Source organism: Nipponia nippon, unplaced genomic scaffold (genome assembly GCF_047370975.1).
Source record: "Nipponia nippon isolate SJK-2023a ecotype South Korea unplaced genomic scaffold, ASM4737097v1 scaffold_4, whole genome shotgun sequence".
NCBI classification, from domain to species: Eukaryota; Metazoa; Chordata; class Aves; order Pelecaniformes; family Threskiornithidae; genus Nipponia; species Nipponia nippon.
In genome coordinates, this window is record NW_028262358.1 from 66002708 (window position 1) to 66020462 (window position 17755).

Below are 17755 nucleotides of genomic sequence, written 5' to 3' on the forward strand. Positions count from 1 at the left end.
CCTCGTAGAGTATTTAAAGTTTTCAACTGTGCAATAGGAATAGGAGGAAGCTCTTAGTCTCCCCAACAAATCCATGCCTACAGCTTCCATTACGTTTCAGTCAAACTCTGTGACTTTGGTTCTATCTTCAATCTTTGGTTAAATTGACTCTTTGTGAAGAAGTCAGTGAATGTAAACTCTTGTTATGTTTAATAATGGTCTTAGGTTAATGCAATCCATTAGTTTTTCAATTATCTTGCTACTTAGAGTTACTGCAAACATTTACGCAAATTAATTTTAGGTCATGGCTGTTTTCAGCTGATACTTTGGGGTAGATAGGATGCTCTTTGAATGAAACCTTTTGTTCCTTTTCAAATATTTTTTAATTACTAAAGCCAATATTTCTTCATTGATTTGCTACTTGTGACTATTGCAGCCATTTAAGAAATTAATTTAGTTTTTTTTTATTTTGTTTCAGTCTATTCCTTTGACGTCGCTTCAGCCCTCAAAATAGGACTTAACTGATGTACAGATTTTTGTGCTAGCATTTTGCACAGGAAGGAATTTCACACAATACCACCAGTAATTTCCCTGACAGTATTCACAATCTGGAGCTACCGAATCCATGAGCAAAAGCTCTTGTTTGCTGAGTGCAGACTATTTTAAAGCAGATAACATTTTTTTGTATGATTAAAAAGGCATAAAAATCCTAATGAAACTTGCACATATTATATTAGAGATAGCAAAAAAAAAGTTCATTCTTGGTTCAGTTTCATAAGTGTTCCTTTGTATGATCTCCTTTTTCCAAATAACACAGCGTACTGAATCATAATGTGTCTGTAAAAAGTCAAATCTGAATCCATTAAGGAACTGCTCAGTAGAAGTTGGATCTGCTCTAGAGCATACTAAATTTCATTCTGCTGAAAGAACAAAATATGGTTCAGGAAAAGAAGAAGAGTCATAACGTAAGTCTGGCATTTCTTAACCTAATTATACCTAATTTAATGTGAATTATACTTGATGTAATAAAGTGATAATCAGAAGAAAAATGTTAGCAAAGAACATTGTGAAGAAAGTACCTTTCCACATCTATAGTCAATAGAATTAATGTTAGAAATTGTAAAACTAATTAAAAGTAGGAAGGTATAATAACCCCAAGGAACTGCGATCAAATGAATGCTGAAAAAAAGCAAATAGAAAACAATATTAATAATGTTGTCTCTAAATAGTCAAATTATATTGTAGATATGCTTTGGCTGACTGTAGCTACGAAAGTATGAACATTAAATGAGCTAGCAGGATTTTCTCTTTGCTCTTCAGCAGCTTACAGGTAGCTCGCAGATGGCTTCTGTCTCAATTCAGTTTAATCCAATCAACTCGCCTCACTCTGTCCTATACTTACCTATAAGAATGTTTTTTTGGGTGAAAAACAGCTGCTTTTTCCTGCTGATATTGGCGTATGGAATATAGCAACAGCACTTCCTTCCACTCATCATGTGTCCATGGCTCTCAAGGTCAAAACTGCTGAAACCAAGGTAAAGGGAATTGAGCTTGTTTAGTGTTGTATGTCACCGGATAGTATTTAGAGAATTAGATAGCTACTGTGGGGCTTGAGAAAGCAGTTGCTTTCATTCTTGCAGTAAGAGTGTTCTTCAATGTTCTGTTCCTAAAAAACAAAATGAAAAGGACGCTTTATGCTATAGTGCTGGTAGAGAGTACTGCAAAGTACATCTTATAAAAAGGATTTCAAAATATGTGATGAAGTTCCATTTATGAGTTATAATCCTTGGAACTGTCTAATAAAATCCTACATTTGATGACACTAGTGTATTCCTAAAATTCCTTCTTTAAGTTGTTTTAACATATAATAAATGACCCTGTAGTTTTTAACTTGTGGTTTTTGCTTTGAAATACTTGAGGGGTTAGAAAGGGAAAAATAGTTTGAAAATAGAATGTATTCTGAGATTTTAAAAATATATGTTTAAATTTCAGTGGAAAGGTCAAATAAAAAAATGAAGTGGAATGTGATACAACTGGAAAATTTTCAAAGGGTTTTCATTTTCATGTTACTTTCTTAAGCATATATTCTTAGCACCGAGCTGCATGCGTTTCTTTGGCTTACTCAACCAAGCAAAGCATGCTGCACCTAATACATCACAACATCCCTAAGACAGGCACTAGGAATATTCTGGGTACAAAGAGAAAAATCCTGGGCCTTTGACGCCAATGAAAGTTTATTGCTGACTTCAAGAGAGGCTAGGAATTCACCTACTGTAATTAGAGGTCAACAGGTCATCGGCTCACAGCCGTCCTTCAGCTCTGTGATTTTCACTTCAGTCCTGTCTCACCACTTTTATTACAGTACATCTAGAGCAGATAAGCCTTCAAGGAGGCAGTTGCTAGAGGAGGGACAGCAGATAAAGGAGAATTACAGGAAAAGTGCATCTGCTCAGAGCAAGGGAATGAAAATTATTCCACCAAAAATGTGCCAAAGATTAAACTTGCAACGCTTAGAGATACTTTGAGGGGGGTAGGAGGTAGCATGGCTGCCAAACTTGCACGTGACATTGTAGTCAATTAACATTACAGTGACCATGGTGTACACCGTGGAAAAGAAGGGGTCAAATGGGTTATTTGGCCAATTTTCATTTAAAACAAGACTAAAGACAGTGGAAATGGGAAAGGTGTATTTAGCCCTCAGACCAACCTGGCTGAAGAGATTAATCATTCTCAGTTTTTACGTGGCTTTGTTTTGATGTAGGGAAAGAAGAAAAGAGTAAGACTGTCCCGGACATTTACTAATTGACAAATATCAATTTGTACATCCTATTGCATTGGAAACTAAAGCTCCTTGATCTCTCTCCTTGTGGGAGATAGATGCACTATTCAATATTTAGCACTTTACAATATTTAGCTATATAAAAATAAGTAGTTTCCTAAATTCTACAATATTTAGCAATATAAAAATAAGTAGTTTGCTAAATTCACAGTATCCACACTTCTGTCAGCGTCGGATGGTTCCATAAATACATTATCTACCACACAACCATTCAAAGAACTAAGGCCAGAAATGAACATTAGAGATGTTTGAGTGAAGCTTCACCCAGAGAGGCATCTGGTTTTGCTTTGAAGGATCTATTGTTTCCAAAGGCAGTTTGTTCTATTGGCTAATTGCATTCACAGTTAAAAATGTCCTTCATGCATCTTTCGAATTTGTCTAGCTATAACTTGCAGCTGTTTACTTCTTGTGGCTTTTCTGATAGATTAAAGAGCCCTTAAGTACCTGGTATTTTCTGCCTGTGAAGGTACTTATCCATCATAATCAAATCAGCCCTCAGCGCTAAACAGATTGACCTCTTTAGGGCTGTAGTCCTAATAAAAAAAAAAATTTTAGCCATCAGCTCCCTTTTGTGGCTCTTCTCTGCACCTTCTTAATTTCTTAACATACTTTAAAAATTGCTGACACTAAATTGGGTGCCACTTTGTCTTCCCAGTGCTGTGTTTAGAAGTACTACTCCTTCCTTATTTCTATTCATATCCTCCCACCTTAAAAGCCGAAGCTTTAAGGGCTTGTTTTGTGTCCCAGTATTGCAAAAGAAGCTCATAAAAACAAGCTAGTATGAGCTAATGCTCATCTACAGACCTTCTCAGTTATTGCCTCCTTGAATAAAGGCTCCTTTTACCAGCATATAAAAAACTAAATCAAAATGGAAATTACACTTTAGAGCTGCCTTATGTTTTACATTTTTCACTGCAATCTCACCTGCCAGCTGAGTTTTATTTAAAAATGGGGACTTAAAACATATTCTATACCTTTTCTTCTTTTCTTTATTCATTTTGAATCACTCGTGAAGAACATTATCCAACTTTATCCTCAAAATCCACAGAAATGATAAGGGCACTCAATAACTAGTTTTGACAAAAATTCTTCAATAAAAGCAAATAAATAAAAAGAGAAAGGCTCTTTCAAACTTTGCAAAATGGTAATGATTTTAGAATCTTTGCAGTATCTTATACATTTGGGTTTTGGTTTCATTTCTTTAATCTTAGTTGTCCTCCAAATAATTCCTCTTCCTTTCTAGTTATGAGTATGCAATTATTATTTCCCTTACCTGATTCCCTGTAATCATCCTACGCACACATGATTCCTTTTACCTTTCTTCAGAAACGAGTCCTATTCCTCTATTAGTTGTTACCTATTTTTTCTAAAATTCATCCCATTGTAAATGGTATCACCATTGTAAATGGTATCACCATTCAAAGAGATAAAATCTGCCTTCTTTTGCATTGATATAATGCTTCATTATATGCAGTCCATACTGACTGCTTGCCATTCTGATACACTGAAAAATCGCATCCAGTCCTCTATATTTTACTACTTCATTTATGCAGGATCACTTATCATGGATTTGCTTCTGAATGAATACCTGGTTTTGGAATATTTCATCATCTTAGTCTTCATTTTTCCATTTTAAATTTATTTTTGACCAGCAAGAAGTCCTGTAAAACATCAAAACTTTCAGACTCACTTGGTGTCAGCTCAATTGCATTGATCTCAGGGGATCTTGCAGGGCACACAAAAATGTGCAGGCTTAGGGCCCACATTTACATGTCCAAGTGTATTTACTTAATAATGGAATCACTATAGTAATGATATTTTACCCTTAAACCAATATTGCATAATGGATCACAGTTTGGAGGTCTTACCAGAGGAGTCAGGTAAACACACATTGCTAGTTTCAAATACCTGATAGCCAAACTGAAGGAAGGGCAAGAAGATTCTTAACTCATTACGTATGTTGTACCTGGGCTAAGAATTTATACAATAGTCTACTCCTAAAACAGAAACTGAAACTGGAATGCTTTAATATCAAAAAAGCAAAATATAGCCACATCCTTCCATTGTAAAGCATCATGTAGCACAATATTAAAGATGGACAATATGAATCTGGTAGCAATTCTCTCTACAGTCACTGTCTTTCTCATGACTGCTTTCTATCTATATTTTTTTGGAGGAAAGTAAAGAGTAGAAGATGCAGGAAGGAGGGCATAGGCAGAGACAAAAATGAAACAAAGAAAGAGCCAGGAGTTAAAAAAATGGCCAATGAAAGAGGAAAGATACAAAGAAGTTAAGAAAATGGAAAGGAGAAATATGACATGATAAAGCACTAGCTAGAGTGAGAAAATACAAGACAATCCGGAGTCTATAGAAAAGAAAAACTGATTTTACTGACACTCTACCAGACTGTAGTAAACATCTTCGGTTTCATGTTCTTAAGCAAGCACACAATATTGCCGAAGCAGTTGCTCAAGTTTGATGCATAGACATCCCTAGTCCTGATGTTCCATGTTTCCCTTTAAAAAACTAAAACCCCTAATAAGCATCTGGAATGTCATTATATCATCACATAAAAACAGAAATTAAAGAGTTCTGTATTAGCAAGACTCTATTATTATTACCAAAACATATTAACATTCAAAACATAATTATACAGTATATCTGTAGGAACTAATACAAGTCCTAGGGTCTGCATAATTCAGGAAGGCAACTTAGATGATCAGAGATATGTGAATTATGCTTCACCTGAAAGGATCTCAAGGCATTTTATGAACTTCATCAGGTGAAGGGTCGCAGGTTTTTCTCTGGCCGCACTACTGCTGAAACTTCAGTTTAGAAATGAAGACACTGAAATGGAGTGAAAGAAATAATGATAACAAGGTATCTTAGGAAATAGAAATTCTTTGTATCATTCTCTAGATAGTGTTTCTCTTTTTTTTTAAAGGCATGGTATTTGATCACAAGATAGTGGTTGCTTTATGAAACTTGTATTTTTAGGGGTATTTTTTTCAATTTGGAGTGGAATTTATTTAGAATTAATTCACAAAATTTGAACTTTGAAAAATACGTAACAGGTATCCCTCATTACTCATTTAAGTTGTCTACATCCTTACCTTTGGCACTAAGCACCAGACTGACATTTTCTAAAGGCTGGGAAACTTAACAGTTACTGCTTTACAATTTTCTACATTTTTATTTGTACACAGTTTCAACACACTTACAAGGATGGCGTTTCTTTTAAGTTAAAAACTAGGCTTAGTTAAGCATCTGGATGATCATAAACTCTCAAGGCCTCCTGTATAATAAGTATCAAGACATGTGCTTCTTAGTCTCTGAACACTTATAAATTCAATAAGCAGTTGGTATACAATAAAATGCAATAAAACCAAAGAACCATACATTGTAACCACACATGAGGAGCTGAAATGTACCAAAGAGCTTTTAACAACTTTTATGTAATTGGCAACAACAAAAATTCTGTCTAAATATTTTATTTTCTAAATGTGTGTGTGTGTGTCCACATTATGATTGATAGAAATCTGGAATTATTTTCTGACAATTATGTACCTAATGTAAACATGGCATTAGATTATACTGTCTTTTTCCCTTTTGCAGGTTGTTCTGGTGAACCTGTTGATATGCATGGTAGTTTTCTACACTGTGTACTATGTGGTCCTCTCTGTGTGCTTCGCAGTATTCAAGTAAGATTTCCTTGTCTTTAGGCGAATATGACGACATACAAAAACTGGATATAATGGGTAGAGCTATGACTCCATAGAGGAGGCATCCAGACTGGAGCCATCCAGTCCCAGTTATTCTGTGAACACATTTTTCAAATTCAGCTGGGTGGTTGTACCTGAACCTTTATTCAAGTGCACAAATTGGCAAATGGAGACTCAAAACTAATATACAGTGCTGGTTCTAATCTACTTCCTTGCACTTGCACCGTGTAAATAAATGAACTCAAGAGAAAAGATGACATCAAAAAAAGGAAAAGAAAGATTTTACAGCTGATAAAAAAGACAAATTATATTCCCTTAGGAAGTTATTGATTAGCTTGTATAGTGCCAGACATGTCTTAAATACAAGTGGAGATCATGGACACCGTGTGCAAGGGCAAGACCACAACATGCAATGGAATGTAGAGAGCTTGTAAAAACCCAGAGTATTCCATTTGAAATTTTATGTAAAGCACCCATAATATGTCATATAATCACTAAGGCTTTACTGAAAATCTCTGGTTATATTTGTTCATTATATTTCCACAGGATTAAAATGTTGGATGGTTTGGCACCTTTTGATTTTAAGACAAATCCCTCATGGATTAACCCATATTATTTAGGTAACTGAAGTTTGTTTCTCTTTTTTTTTCCCAGCCAAGAAAATAGATTGGATTTGGATGTAAACTTGTGTTCTTCATGGACAGTATTTTAAAGCTGTTTTAGTAATACTAATGATTTCTGTATTTTAACTAGACTACATTTAAATGCTTTTTCATCTTCCCTGCACTTCTCATTTCTGCATTGCTACTCACCATTCAGGTGATTGTTCGGCTTTTCCTTGAGTTGTTCTTCTGATCTTGCGTCATCTGAAGAAAAAGTGCTGCTTTGGCAGGATGCTTCATTGTCATTGCGTAACAATTTACCTATTCTCTGTAAAGTTTTCATACTGCAGTGAATATCTTATGAACCACACTGGATCCAGATCTGAATAACAGGACACATTCAACTAATGGAAATCTTGCTTTGGTAATGCCTGAATACAGTGGGCATTAAAATTTCAGGGTTCGATTGTAGCTCAATCCCTAAACTTATCTTTATATATCCTAAAACAAATGTCTGCATTTTTGTCTGAAGCTTTCAAAATATATTCTCTTTCCTAAACTGTCATTCCTAAAAAATTACATGCATACATGAATTTTACCTGCTTTGTAATCCATTTTACAAAGGCAAACCACATCATCTGTCGGTAAAGTAAGTAAAGCTCAAAAGTAAATTGTTTAGTTCATCAGGTTAAAAAGAGTAATAAAAATGCATGGATATTTCTACAGTGTCAATACTGATTTCAGATGAAAAAAGAGCATTTCAGTTGTAGCAATGGAAAAGAAAATTAAATCATATTCCATTAGAATTACTTTTCAGGGCCCTAATGTAATTACTGTATCTCAATATGGTTTTTTTTTTCCCCAAAAATTCTATCAGCTAGCTTGATGCAGCATGTTGATATGCCAAAGACAGCAACTATATCGTGCAACCAGTTAGTATTCCATTCTCCTTTCTGTCCACGGGATGAAATAACATGGATGGAACAGCAAAACATAACAGGATCTGTTTAAAGTTTATGGGCACAGAGACAAACTGAAACTTGCAACATCTCTGAATGATGTTGCAAATGAGAACTGGTTTACTCAAGGGTCTCACTCATGCCTGTTAAAAACAGAATTATATCTTTAAAAGATAACCTCAAAATAAAAATGGAAGTCAGCTCAGAACTGAGGTATCATTACTGGCCCTGTTTTGTAAAAGAGTTTACAGAGCATGTCTACGCTAAGCATGCTTTCTAAATGATAAAATTATTGGCAAAATTTATAGGGATACTACCATCACGAACTATAATAAACTAAAAAAACCTAAAATGCGTTGTCAAACATTAAATTTTTTGAAGTGCTATCCCAGGTAGCCACCGAGCATGAAGTCAAACTTCACCCTAAAGGTGATTATTTTTGATCCCATTACACATTGTAACAAGCAAACAAGCTGAAAGCTAAGCACCACTCCATTGCTGTGTCGAAGAACACAGCTCCTCAAATACCAGATGCGGTTCCTTACCCTTCCCAGAGTAGCTGCTCCGTGCCTTCCAGACTGTTGTCCTGCCCAAAGGGGAGGCACAGCTTGCCTGTGCCATCGCTTTTGCAGAGCTGTGCCCCACGTCAGGGGAGGTGGTCAGCGCAGGCTGGTGGCACAGCATGGCTCGCCACACTCCCGAGAAAGTGCCAGGGGACAGAAATGCACCATTTCACCACCAGGAGAAGGAATTTTCTTGATTGGATAACTTTAACAGTCTCTTTTGGTAGCATAGTTTAGTTATTATCACTTTGCTGGTAATCCCCATGCATGGTTTAACACAACACAGAGCCAGCTGCTGAATGTCAGGCATGGTGAGTGCACGGTAGCTCTGTCAGCCTTGCTATCAGCACTGAGAAAAGCCAGGCTCCTGGTTGCATGTGCCATGAGACCCATACGGATGGATGGCCTCTGCCTACCTTGTAGGCTCTCTGCTCTATCTCCCCTTGCATGTCTTGTCTTTAAACTGTTCTGAGATACAGATGTATATTCTGTTATATATCACATATATGTATGATGCAATGAAGTCAACAGGGAGAAAGCTATGAAGTTCCTTACCAAATATAACCCCTTAACCACACAACTCTGTTTTGGATGAGAAAAATTTGATCTATGTCAGTATCAACCAAATCTATTTGGTGCCATATGCAAAGAGTGTGGATGATCCCTAAGTAAAATTTCCATGTCATTTCTCCTCTAGGCTATATAGGCTGGTCATAATTCCGTCACTGGTCATAATCCTGTTAATTCTCATGCTTTGCAAAATTAGAAATGAACGTTATAATGAAAACATCAGTGTAAGATTCAATTCTGTAAAAAAATTTGCATAACTATCATCTCAGCCATTTTAACTTCCTATTGCTGTCATTTTGAATACGGGAAAAAGCCTGTCAAAGCTGTGCTCGAAATATCTTATTTTCATTTGTAGTTCTTGTGATATCGTTGGAAATAACTTTCTTCATTTGTGGTCTGCTGTTTGCCCTGGTTGTGGAAGAATGGGTTTGGGATTACGCTGTAACAGTTACTATTATTCATATCATCATTACTTCAGTCGGTAAGTCGGTTTACTGCTAAATATATGCATAGTATCACAAATTGAAGGACCAATCGAGTATGATTCATCTACTGTATTACTGGACTAACTTAATCATTTTTTCTTAAAGCTAAATAAATATATCTTTTTATTTTCCATCCATTTGACTCATGCATGTATTTAAATCCTGCCATTTAAAACTCAATTCTGGTTTTGTTGCAGAATTTTAAAACACTATTTTCTCATAAAAAGTTCAGAGTTTTAGTTCATAATCTAACAGTTCATATCAAACAGATCCAGCCTAGGTACAATTTCAGCATATGGGAGGTGTGTTTTTCTCTAAAACAAGAAGTTTATAGTTGTCTATGTCCTAACACTTTAAGATCTACTCATTAACACTTCAGCTCTAGTTCAGAGTAAAAATGAGGCTTGCTTCAGCAAAGCCAATTCAAAGTTTTTAAGTTGGATCATTTGAAGTAAATCTCATTGAGGAAAATAAAGAATTTTACCATCGAAGCATCTTCTTTTTGCCCTGAAACTCTTCCCCTCAAAGTAAAGAAAAGGAAAAGAATTGGCTGCTGTAAATGAGACTCGTCATCACTTTTTGCCAGTCCCTGGTAACCTGCTCCCTCTTCTGATGCTGTTTAGCAGAACGCTGCTATGGCTGATTAGGAAATATATTTTAACCTCATCCTTGCCAGAGCTCCTATAACAATGAGCTTAGTATTTTTATTCTAGAATTTAGAAATAGGAGAAATATCACTGACAAATTAAGACTCCCTCTCTACTGCATAACTCATCTACTGAATTTGATTTCCTGGAATTTAAACTGTTATTCCTTATGAATAATTTTTGCATTGAAATCAAGGAATTTACAAAATCTACAACAAACACTGCTTTGTATGTAATTTATACAGGAAGGTATCTCCTGTTATTATATTAGATGATGCATTTTGATGTCCAAACAACCCCAGGTTTGTTATTGTTTCCTTCAGATGGCCAGCCAAAGCTCTGCTGGCTGCCTCTGAGCTGCCAGCATATGCAGTGTGCCTCCCAGCTCACTTTACTACCTCTACGGCCCTGTCAGCTTTTTTTGGGGGGGGCAATATTGGGTCATATAATGGCCCTGCAGTCGATCATACAGTGGGGATGTGGGTCAGCTTGCGTGAGCAAGGGCAAGTGCCTAACACAGGAGAGAGCATGCGGTGCAATAGCGCTAACTCACAGTGTGCAGACCCAGCCTGTCTTTCGTGCGCTGCATCAACCATTAAACTGAAAATGTCAGGCAGCTTCATTTATTTGGATTGCAGCAATATGTAGGCACTCTACCAGGGGATCGGTGTCTCGGTTGTGCTAAACCTTGTACAGGTAAGTAGTAAAAAAGGCATTTCTTCTGCAGAGAGTCTAAGAGCTCCATTTAGCACACACTTATTAGGTTTAAGACTTGCCTTCCAGTGGGATCACTCACCAGGCTAAACTTAATGGTATGGCCAAGTATCGGAATGAACAGGACCTAAATATGCATTTGCAATTTCAAGAAATGTAAAGTATATAATTTATGAAACATAACTAAGCAGACCTTTGATAACATAATGTAATGTTTGCATGTCCCCATCCTTATTGCTTAAAAATTGACATTTCTTCTTTTCTTCTCCTTGCAGTTATGTCTGAATTCCCCCTGATGTTACACTGGTGGCTGGCATTAGGTATAATTACATTCTTTAAAGTTTAAGTTGTTACACTCTGTGTAGAAGATTAGTATTTACAGTATGAGTTGTTTCTATTAAATGGCTGTTGTCTCACTAATTTGAGAATTGTCAACATTTAAAGAAGAAATATATCCTCTTCATTTATGCTTCTTTTAATGACACAGGCAAGTAACGCCGGGCTAACATTTGCCTGGCCTTAAAAAATCCTCCGTTTTAAGACCAGAATGTACTCAGTTTATGTTAATCTTGCTAACAAACAGCAGATACGCTCACATTCTTGGAATAAACCATGATTAAGTCTCGACTAATCAAACTATCTCACTTAATTGAGGTGTCAAAAAGACAGTTGTCCAAACTAGTCTTCCTTGGTACCCTTTATAATCAATGGAAAGAAACAGGCACCTTCAGAGGCAATTTTTATAAACACTACGCACAGGTACTTATGATAGATGACATAAATTCCCACCATCACATTTCCTGAGAGTGAATGGCAAACCTCCATTTCTGAATGTTTAATTTTCTGTAAAATCAAAAGCACAGCTTTGTACTAGAATATATTATCTTGAAAAATAGTTAAGGCAAAAGGACTGGCTTCTGTTCTTCTTTCTTGTATGATGGATAACAAGGGTCGACAGCTGCAGTAAATTCCTAAATGATGGGGACAGGCAAATAAATTCCCTGTCCTGCAACTGGTTTTGCATCAGCAGCTGCTGAGGCTGATATCTTTGTAGGTGATTAAAGCCTTGGGCAAAATGTTTAAGTAGACGAGACATTTTTAAAAAATTAAAGATAAAAAGAATGTCTGCTTAAAGTTTTATCTTAGTATTTATATTCCACTATAAAAATTAATATAAAACAGTCATATATTTTCTTTCAGGATCTGGAGTAATTTCAATGATTTGTGGAGGACAGATTTTGGCATACTGCTTGTTCAAAGACAACTTCATTTACCCAATTCTAGAGGATTTTTGAAAAGCAAAATTAACACTTGCCTTTATATACATTCTATGGTTTCATTAACAACATAATTGAAGTTAGCAACTGTCTAATTCTAAGGCTAATATTTAGCTTACCAGACCTCTTGTATCTTAAATCTGTTTGCAGTGTCAATGTCATCGCTTTTAGCTATTGTATGTAATCGCTTTTCGCTTTTGTATGTACATTTGTCATTAAGCAAATGGTTAGATACACTGTCTCGTTTTAAAAAACTAATAAACCATAAGGAGGATAAGAGCAATGATGCAGCACTCTTGCAAAATCCTAAAAGGAAAAGACAGATTTGAATTTCATGTTCTCAGGGTGCTTGTTACCTGTTGTATTTTATGAAATGCTGACTCTAATTTAGGCTGGAGTCTGGCCTCTCACAAGTGCTTCAAAACTTTGAAGTCACCTTATCTGGCAAAAATCGCTGTAGGTTTAAAGCAGTCTTTACTGGCAAACCCCTGGCAAAGAAGAAACGGTGAACAGCACATAGCTCTGCATCTCTTTCCATCTTAAAGCTCTCGCCTAGAAACTGCTCAAGACAACAGGAGGCAGGGTACAATCCCCAATGTTTGGTTGACCCCCTTGCTTCCAGGGATGCTACAGACAAATGTTTTCTACAATAGCTTCAGGCTACTCTGGCTTTTGCTAATGATCTGTTTATGGTCTGGCTGTGGTGGAAGGAGGAAAGGCAAATGCTACTGACAGCCACTTTTTTACATACCCCGTTCTCTCTCCTCCAGCTGCAAGTGGCCAATGCCAAAGTGTGAGTTTATGGGTAGCGGTAATTAAAACAACAAACAAACAAACCACAACAGCGGCTTCAAGTAACTCTTTATCTCTTTAACCACAATAAAGCTGTAATAGGAAAATTGCTAGAAGGCAACTTCATCTTAAATACGATACTAGTGATTGGATTTCAACTGCAGTTTGATTAGAAGAGCAAGCCTGGACTGCTGTTTGCACAGGAGTGCTATATGTTGCATTTGCCTTAATCTTACTCAACAGATAATGCCTCTGAAGAATCTGTCCCCTGTTGATCTAATCAAGCATCTTAACATTTATTGCAAGTTTTACAATTTTCAACTAAGTTTCAATACTGAAAGTACATATACAGTGAGAAGCACATTTCAGAAGACTCCCAAAAGAATGAATTTGTCTCTCATGAATGATAGATATGTAAGTCATTTTAGAGACAAACCAGGTATGTAAATCCATAGCATTGAAAAGACTTTACAAGTTGTTCAGCATAATATACTGCATACTGAAGTCAGCATGGAGAATTCCAGAGAGTGAATTAACTGACCTGCAGTGGTCACTGGTCTGAACGATGGACCATTTTTAGCTTGATAGATTCGTATCTCCATAAACAGATATATTTGTATCTCCATTACTGTGCAGATAACTGACTGGTATTATGTGTTTGAAAGACGTTTGCACGTTTCTTCCAGATTTGTTTCAGTTCAGAACTGTAAAAATGGATCGGGAAGGATGTGCTGTCTAATGTAAATTCATACCTCTGTCCTTGTCCGTATGCAGTTTGTGTGTGTAGGTAGTGTGCCATGTGGCAGAACATGAGTGGATTAGATATAAAGTTAATCCACGGGTGGAACAAGTTTCTATTTTTAACCTGACAGGATTTTCCTCTATGCGTGTCAGCCCAGCAGCAGCTTGTAGTAGCTCTGTTGCTCAGTCTTGAGATCTTGAACTTTAGTTTTCTACTTAAAATCTTAAATTACCAGCAAGAGATACCTTCAGACTAATATGAAGAGCGCTTTAGCCCCAGGATTTCTCCAAAGCACGTACAGCTAGGCCAGTGCTAAAAAAACAATCACAGCAAGTACTCTATTGAGGATTAAAAGCCTTAGCCCAGCTATTGGAGAGTCATTAGCTTTTTGCATTACTTTCAGATACGGAACGATGAGACAATTTCAGTATTATTCATTTAACCTTTTCTCTTACTTTTATGTTGAACACCCATGATAAATATTACACATAATGTTTAAAGTGTAGACAAAGTTCATCTTATGTAAATAAATTTTCATCATGTAAGCAATATGAGCTATATCTGTGTGGGCATTACCTGGTTTGAAGCCTTGAGAGGTTATACCTAATATTATGTGATTTCTATTTGATACACCAAAACAGTACTTTTGAATATAAGAAACCTGGCTATTTCTGGAAAAATAAAAAAGTGATCCACCTGAGCAATTTGCATGTGACTAATGGATAACAGTCAAGACAGGTGGGAAAGAAGAGCTGCTGGAGGAAAAGAAGGGCGTTGTGTATGTTTCACAACAGACCTGTCAAAGACTACAAAAAAGACTACTACAGAAAGCAGAAGAAAAACAGGGAAAACAGCAACTGGGAGGTGTGGCACACAAAAGGCACAATAAAAGCAAGAAATGAGAGAACAAAACAGACAAGATCAGTGAAAGAAGAAAAAATCTGCAGACTGAACTTGTAGCACTGGAGCCTCACAACGTGAGACTGCATGACATTTGTGTGCCGCAATCTGTTTTTCTGCTCATGTATACGTGACTCTAGGAAAGGTGGTCCCCCCATCCATAGTTCTGACTATAATCTGTGATGTTATGCCTGTGGCTCCTGCCCCAGGATATTCAGAATTCTTTGCTCTCTGACTCAGCCAGGCACAGGAATATTGTCTAATTTAGTTGGTGTGGGCTTGGTGTTATTTAACCCCTTGTGATACAGTTTAGTAGTCATGAGTTTGCACAGGTGGGGGTGTAGAGAGGCTAGAAAACATTACAAGCAGATGGAGACTTTATCCACTTCCAGGCAGAGTTTGCAGGGAAGAAGGTTAGAAATTGCAAACATTAGGTACAGAAATCAATGGAACGGTATACAAATGACATACCTTAATAATGCCATACTTAGAGTAATTTTAAGATTTTTTTTCAGAGGCAAGAAACTCCTTTTCATCATATCCAACCACCTGCTGAGAGAGATTATAGTTCTCCTCAGTTCAGCCCTCTCTCTAAATGGCTCTGCATTCATTCTTGTTCCAAATGGTGAAGTGTCTTGCTTGTAACAAAGAACGTGAGTGAAATGCATTTCTTTGGCAACTCTAAGCATATATTCCTAGGTTAATAGCACTGCCTTCAACATAATGTCAAAGCGTAAACCAGTTCAAAAAGTTGTTCTGGAACCAGCAAACTAACTCAAATGTATAAAAACAGCCAAATATCAAATTAGGGAGTAGTCTGATACACAGAAATGCAACGATTTTTAGTTGGCATTTTCATAAAAATATAGATTTAAATACTTATAATTCCCTAGTGATGTAAATAACTAGTTATTCAAACTAAGCCTGTCATTTTTCCACCTCTGTAAATTGCTTGATCAACATTTCCAGCTCTTTTGTATCCAAACTTAAAAAAGCAAGCAAAACAAAACTGTACAGTACTCATTATTTCTGTATTCCTAAAAATACCAACCACTGCTGCACCAATAAATATAGAAAACACAGTATGAATAATACTAGATCACCAGGAATGGGTAGATGAGTCACCTGACTGCAGTCTCCCACGTTGGATATTCATGCACAGGATTCCTATGGCACATAGTCTCTCTTGACTAGAAATACCCATCGTGACCGAGTGAGCTTCGTTAAACCGAGAAAAGATGTGACAACCTTACACATTCTTCATTCCATCATCTGGTATGTATGTTGCCACACCATAAAGTTAGATCCTTGTTAATCTCCCAAGGTATTTAAAGCTTTCTTTAAATATTTTGTATCTTCCAAATGTGACTGACTTAGAATATTTATTTCTTGGCTTAAGATCCTCTGTAATGATCCATCTGCTCAGTAATGGCTAATACTCTAATCTCTCCTTTTTGTGAGCTAATCACAGCCCCAGACAGCATGCACTCTCTCATTAGATGTCAGAGAGGATAAAGGTCTTAGGAATGGTTATAAAATTTGATGATGTAATTAATACCTTTATTATCGGCTTTAAACATTTTAGTGTGAGGCTATGATTTTAAGACGCAGACCCGTGTCTCAACCTCTCCTCTGCTCAGCGAGAATGATATGGATCCCTTTAGAGTCCCTCTTCAGGTGCACCAGGATAATTATGCCTACGTTGTCGGGCAGGCATGCTCTGTGATGGACTTACATCCTACGCCATCCATGCTCCAGTTCAGGGGACCTAATGAATACCTTGCAGTGATCTCCCAGTTCATACACTCAGGTTTCCTCTGCCAACAAGGGTGAAAGAAGGGAAAGACATGTGCTTGCATGTTGTCCTAACACGTAGTTGTAGCATGGCATTGGCTTGGACTGGGGATTTGGGAAGTGACACTAGGACACCAACTACAGACAGCCAAAATCTGAGGAAAGGCCATAGCCCAATCTGTTAAGGTTGCCTACCCCTAGAAAACAGACACAATAAAATATAAGGATGATGGTTGAAACTGGAGCCTGTAAGAAATATGCAAGGTACTTTCAGTCTCTTGCTGTCATTGTCCTAAATGAAAGATAGTCCCAGCATGGCCTTTACTGTTCTGTATTTTCCAATGAAAAGAAATCCTAATATGAGATTATTTGCTGTGGATTTGCCAAGTGATTTGTAAACAAAGGGTCCACTCCTGCTTCCAACAGCAAAGATCCCGTTATCTCTACTGGAGCAATACTCTGTCAAAGGACCGCTTACATGTACTCAGACCCTCTCTGAGAGCGATCTTGTCACCAGATTTTCAGCAGCAAAAGAAGTGTTTAAATAAAACATGGGTGATGGAAAAATGCTCAAATACATTAAGAATTACCAATTTCCTAGCAGTTTTCAGACACCTTTGCACTGAAATTACATCAGTAGCTTTCGACATACACTGAAAAGGTGTTTCGATTCACTTCATAAACCTTGATGGGGGTCCGCACAAAGGCGTACCTTTAAAAAGGACGAAAAAGATCAATGTGTTTGATGCCTCATATACTATTAACTGAAAAAAATTGCAGACCTTAGCCAAATTACATGAGCAAATTCAACAGCAAATCATATTTACATTGATTTGAATTTAGTATTTAAAATTAATCTGAATTCTAAGGAATTGTTTTAACACTACTTGACTGGGAAATTATAGCAAATCCTATGAAAGTGGGGAGTATTCCTTAGTACACTGCCAGGAGAGAGAAGGGCAAAGGCGGAGGGAAGAGGGTGTTTGAAGAATGTAGCTGCTTCAATACCCAGGAAGAATGAAAGAGAACTTATAGGATGTGGATCAGCTTACCTAGCTGGGAGCAATTTTCCATTCTAGTGGGAGATGTACTGGTAACTAGGTCCTGGCAAAATTTTTCAGTAAATCATTGATACACAAAAATTCATTTTAAGGCAGCCAAAACCATCTG

General features: G+C 36.8%; 1 protein-coding gene across 1 annotated transcript; it reads left to right on the forward strand.

Moving 5' to 3' along the window:
* The first annotated feature begins 1481 nt into the window (after positions 1 to 1481).
* TMEM244 (transmembrane protein 244) lies at positions 1482 to 12375 on the forward strand. The gene is made up of 6 exons (XM_009460760.2): positions 1482 to 1514; positions 6434 to 6519; positions 7087 to 7160; positions 9590 to 9715; positions 11356 to 11400; positions 12281 to 12375. The coding sequence occupies exons 1-6, from the start codon at positions 1482 to 1484 to the stop codon at positions 12373 to 12375; spliced, it is 459 nt and encodes a 152-aa protein (XP_009459035.2).
* Positions 12376 to 17755: the final 5380 nt, after the last annotated feature.

Coding starts and splice junctions, on each gene's coding strand:
- TMEM244 (XM_009460760.2), top strand. CDS start 1,482: ATGGCTCTCAAGGTCAAAACTGCTGAAACCAAG. Junction 7,161..9,589: donor GATTAACCCATATTATTTAG/GTAACTGAAGTT, acceptor TTTCATTTGTAG/TTCTTGTGATATCGTTGGAA. Junction 9,716..11,355: donor TATCATCATTACTTCAGTCG/GTAAGTCGGTTT, acceptor TTCTCCTTGCAG/TTATGTCTGAATTCCCCCTG.